Source organism: Alosa sapidissima, chromosome 2 (assembly GCF_018492685.1).
Source record: "Alosa sapidissima isolate fAloSap1 chromosome 2, fAloSap1.pri, whole genome shotgun sequence".
In the NCBI taxonomy this organism is placed as follows: domain Eukaryota; kingdom Metazoa; phylum Chordata; class Actinopteri; order Clupeiformes; family Clupeidae; genus Alosa; species Alosa sapidissima.
Window position 1 is genome coordinate 28,479,979 of NC_055958.1, and position 4,244 is coordinate 28,484,222.

Sequence of the window (4,244 nt, forward strand, 5' to 3'; positions counted from 1 at the left end):
AACTGTAATGTTATAGGCTAGCTAGGCCTAAGCCTACCACAGGCCACTTAATCCTTTCTGCTAGGCTACAAAAAGGATTTTGAGTAGCCTAGCGTAAGTCACACAGGGCATGTTACATGGCATGATATGGCCTAAACAAATTATGCAATACACTAATGCCCTTAATCAAGAGTGATTAGGCTACCCCCACCAGCACCAGACACACACCTAATTTACAGAGTGGTAAACTGTAAGCTGGTAAACTGAGTGTTACCTTTCTCAACATATAGGCTTTAGTTTACACTGTTTTTTTTTTTTTTTTTTTTTTTTTTACTTCACTGGGTCTCGAATTCAGTGATGCGTAGCGCTCTAGAATCTTTGGTCACAACCCTATGATCACAACCATGAGTTTGAATCTGACAGTCACCAAAGGTTACTAGGCAACACAAAAACTCAGCCGACCAATCATCGGTCTCGAGCAGCGCATTGATACTTCGAATAGAACGTAATATGTATTTTTAAAATTCTGAAGCTTCCCACGCCGACGACATTTTGGGCAAACATCAGGTAATGTTAAAATCTATGCAATGAAAATGGAGTGCATAATTTGTTTGTTGTCGTTTGTTAAAGTAGACATTTGAATACACAGTTTATGCGGAAACTAGTCCGCCCTAGTGGCAGTAGATCTCGTTCTTTCAACTAGTTGCTGTTCGGCTTATAAGAAGGCGTCCCTCTCTCTCTTGCTTCACAGTTCTTGCGTGTATTTAAAACGAGTGGACTAATGGATGAAGGAACCCGTGCAAAACTTTAACATCCCTATTTTGAACATTTTGAATGATTTGAGAAGACCAATTTCAAGTAGGTGGCAACCCAGAGTATGTTTTCATAGAGAATGTTTGAGTTCCATCATGGTGTTTGGAATCAATGTGGTTGAAAATCCAGTTAGTGAACCTAACTTCTCATTTGTAGGCTACTGAATTTAGCTGCATTTTTGGTAGTGTGTGGTTCAGGGCTTCTGCTTGGTAGGTCATATTTGAAGATTACCACACGTGTTTAAGTTGGCTACTTTTTGGGGACTTTAACTGAACTTGAGAAGTCACATGTCCGACTTGAATTTCGTTTGCAAGCCGTAAAGTTAGCTTTAACTTTAGTGTACGACTCCCTTTTATATAACGTTAGCCCGACTGTATTTCTGAAACCATCCATGGATTCCTCCTGACATTTGTAAAGTTAGTTTTTAAGTTCTCACGTGTTGTCTTTCTAAAACGGTGGTCGTAAATCAAACGTTTTCATTGCGCACATTTATTGAGTTTTAGGGAGAAGTGAACAACTTTACCTCTTCGATTCCGTGCGCTCTTAACTGTTTTGTTTTAAAAAGATTTTTCTGGTGAAATGTTTGCTATGCTTGTTAGGTTAATATTTGAACCCAATTTTAGCTACTGTGCAGGCGTTCAGTTAAAGGGAAAGTGGTGATGGGGATTTTAGCCGTGACCAAAGACGATTTATTTGCTCCTTTGTGGAGCGTCCCTGCTAGTGAATGCATTTTTTTACTGCTCAGTTCTCGATTGTTAATGAAAGCGTGATTGTTGTTCTGGAAAGTGTGGTCATTGTAGCGATTTTGTTTGGAATCACCACGGAGAGCCGAGCTAGAGCTCTACCACGCGTGTGAAAGTTGAAGTTCATCGTCTGTCAGACGTCGTTTGTCTTGTTTTTCGGCGTGCGGTTCGAACGCCACATGTTAACCGGCAACCAAAATGTTGTTGTAATTTGAAGTAAAATTAAACATGGTCCTCATATTAAGTTGTTTTTTGTTCACATGTTGCTAGAGGTTGCATGTCATAAATGACGTCATTATGGTCTTTGGGAGAATCTGACCGTCTGTTCTGTTTTATCAATTTGAAATTAAATGGATGTTGTAACCATATTTAAATAGTTATTTGAGAAACTCATTACTTTTTTCTTTTCTCTCACCTCCAATTGAATCTCAGTTCATTCAAAAAATCTGTGAAGACTGCAAATAATGGCAGAAGCTAACACCACCAGTGGGGGAGGCAGCAGCAGCAGCCCGTCACACAGTGTGCTCACCTTGGAACAGGTGAGCAGGCTGCACGATGTACTGACTGAGGTGGTCCCCGTGCATGGCCGGGGCAACTTCCCCACGCTAGAGGTGCGTCTCAAGGACATCATCCAGATGGTGCGCTCACGTCTGGAGGAGCGGGGCATCCGCGTGAAGGACGTACGGCTCAATGGCTCCACAGCCAGCCACGTGCTGGTGCAGGACATCGGCTGGAGCTACAAGGACCTGGACGTGATCTTCCGCGTGGACTTGCCGCGCGAGTCCGAGTACCAGCTGGTGAAGGAGGTAGTGCTTGGCACACTGCTGGACTTCCTTCCCGAGGGCGTCAACAAGGAGAAGATCACGCCCATGACTCTCAAGGAAGCGTATGTGCAGAAACTGGTCAAGGTGTCCACCGAGCAGGACCGCTGGAGCCTGATCTCGCTGTCCAACAACAATGGGCGCAACGTGGAGCTCAAGTTTGTGGACTTCATCCGCCGGCAGTTTGAGTTCAGCGTGGACTCCTTCCAGATCGTACTGGACTCGCTGCTGGCGTGCTACGAGCACTCGCCCGAGTGCCCCCTGGACGGCCCCGTCCAGCCCACCGTGGTAGGCGAGAGCGTCTACGGGGACTTTGCGGCGGCCCTGGGGCATCTGCGCAACAAGCTGATCGCCACCAAGCGGCCAGAGGAGATCCGCGGCGGCGGCTTGCTCAAGTACTGCAACCTGCTGGTGCGCGACTTCCGGCCCACGGACGAGGAGGAGTTCAAGGGCCTGGAGCGCTACATGTGCTCACGCTTCTTCATCGACTTTCCCGACCTGGGCGAGCAGCAGCGTAAGCTGGAGGCCTACCTGCAGAGCCACTTTGTCGGCGAGGAGAAGAGCAAGTACGACTACCTCATGATCCTGCGCCGCGTGGTCAACGAGAGCACCGTGTGCCTGATGGGCCACGAGCGGCGCCAGACGCTCAACCTCATCTCGCTCATCGCCTTCCGGGCTCTGGCCGAGCAGAATGCCATCCCGGACGCGTCCAGCGTCACCTGCTACTACCAGCCGGCGCCCTACGTGCGGGACGCCAACTTCAGCAACTACTACGTGGCCTCATGCAACCAGTCCATCCCCACGTGGCTGCCGTGCAACTGACCCGGGTTGAATGGCAGCACTGTGGATGGATTGTAATAAACAAAAAAAACCCTAAAACAACACAAAGTGAAACAAAAAAATATATAACAAAGGGCCCCCCCCCCCTTATGCTTTATCAAAAAAAAAAAGGAAAATTTCTCACAGATAAACGGGAGATGGACGGACGGAGCGTGCTGGGGACAAGGAGGCTTGAGCTGGTATTATCCTCTGTAGGCATAAAGGATCTATTTAAAAGGACGTGTTTTTTTGTTTTCATTTTTTTTTTAGTGTGTGTGTGTGTGGGGGGGGGTGATCAGGTAGAGGAGCCAGACCCTACTTCCCCCTCCACACCACCCTTTTTCTCATTCCTTCCCTACAGAGGCCTGGAGAGCAATGGATCCAAAGTGATGTTTTAGCTTGGATTACATTTTTGTGTTTTCTTAAAAAAAAAAAAAAAAGAAAAAGAAAAGCCTTGTCTCAGAATTGTGTTTTTGTTCTCGACTTTGCCTCTTTTAAAAAAAAAAAAAAAAAACATGAAAGTGCCTAATTGGGGTGTTAAAATCAAGCATTCAGACTTAAGAGTAATGGTTTCATTTCTTTGGCCATGGTACCTTATTTCCATGTTGCCTATACTCTGTCCATTGTAGGAAAAGAGGGGGGAAAGTATTTATACACAGTGTTGAAATCATCTGCTCCTGTTGGTGTGTGTTTATAAAAAAAAATGGGTTAAAAATTGTAACCAAAAAAATGTAGATAACTTGAAATGTGATTTGTAGGGGGAAAAAAAGTACAAAATGTTAGATGAAAGCAACAAAAAGAAAAAATGGTGATGAGATTTATTGAAAGGCAGATTTTTCTTTTCTTTTTTTCCTCTTCTCCACACTGAACAGGTCCAGTTGCCCCCCCCCCCCCCCCCCCTCGTGTTACAATTTCAGGGTCACATGTAAAGAGACTCCCTGACTCCCCTCAATCTTTAGCCTTTAGTCATGGGTAATGGGGGACAAAAGGGAATGCTGCCTTAGATTCCCTCTTAAAAACATTGACCCAAATGTGAATAGGTTTGGTCACTGGACGGAGTAGTTTAAGA

The 4,244-nt window shown here is 45.5% G+C and overlaps 1 protein-coding gene across 3 annotated transcripts; it reads left to right on the top strand.

Annotated features, from left to right (window-relative positions):
* Positions 1-418: 418 nt before the first annotated feature.
* tent5c (terminal nucleotidyltransferase 5C) lies at positions 419-3,244 on the top strand. 3 transcript variants are annotated; one of them, XM_042084604.1, is made up of 3 exons: positions 426-546; positions 731-837; positions 1,968-3,244. In XM_042084604.1, the coding sequence occupies exon 3, from the start codon at positions 2,000-2,002 to the stop codon at positions 3,176-3,178; it is 1,179 nt and encodes a 392-aa protein (XP_041940538.1). In that variant the 5' UTR covers positions 426-546; positions 731-837; positions 1,968-1,999; the 3' UTR covers positions 3,179-3,244. The 3 variants fall into 3 exon arrangements, with proteins under 3 accessions (XP_041940539.1, XP_041940538.1, XP_041940537.1); XM_042084605.1 differs by lacking the exon at positions 731-837 and having other exon boundaries at positions 419-546; XM_042084603.1 differs by lacking the exon at positions 426-546 and having other exon boundaries at positions 564-837.
* Positions 3,245-4,244: the final 1,000 nt, after the last annotated feature.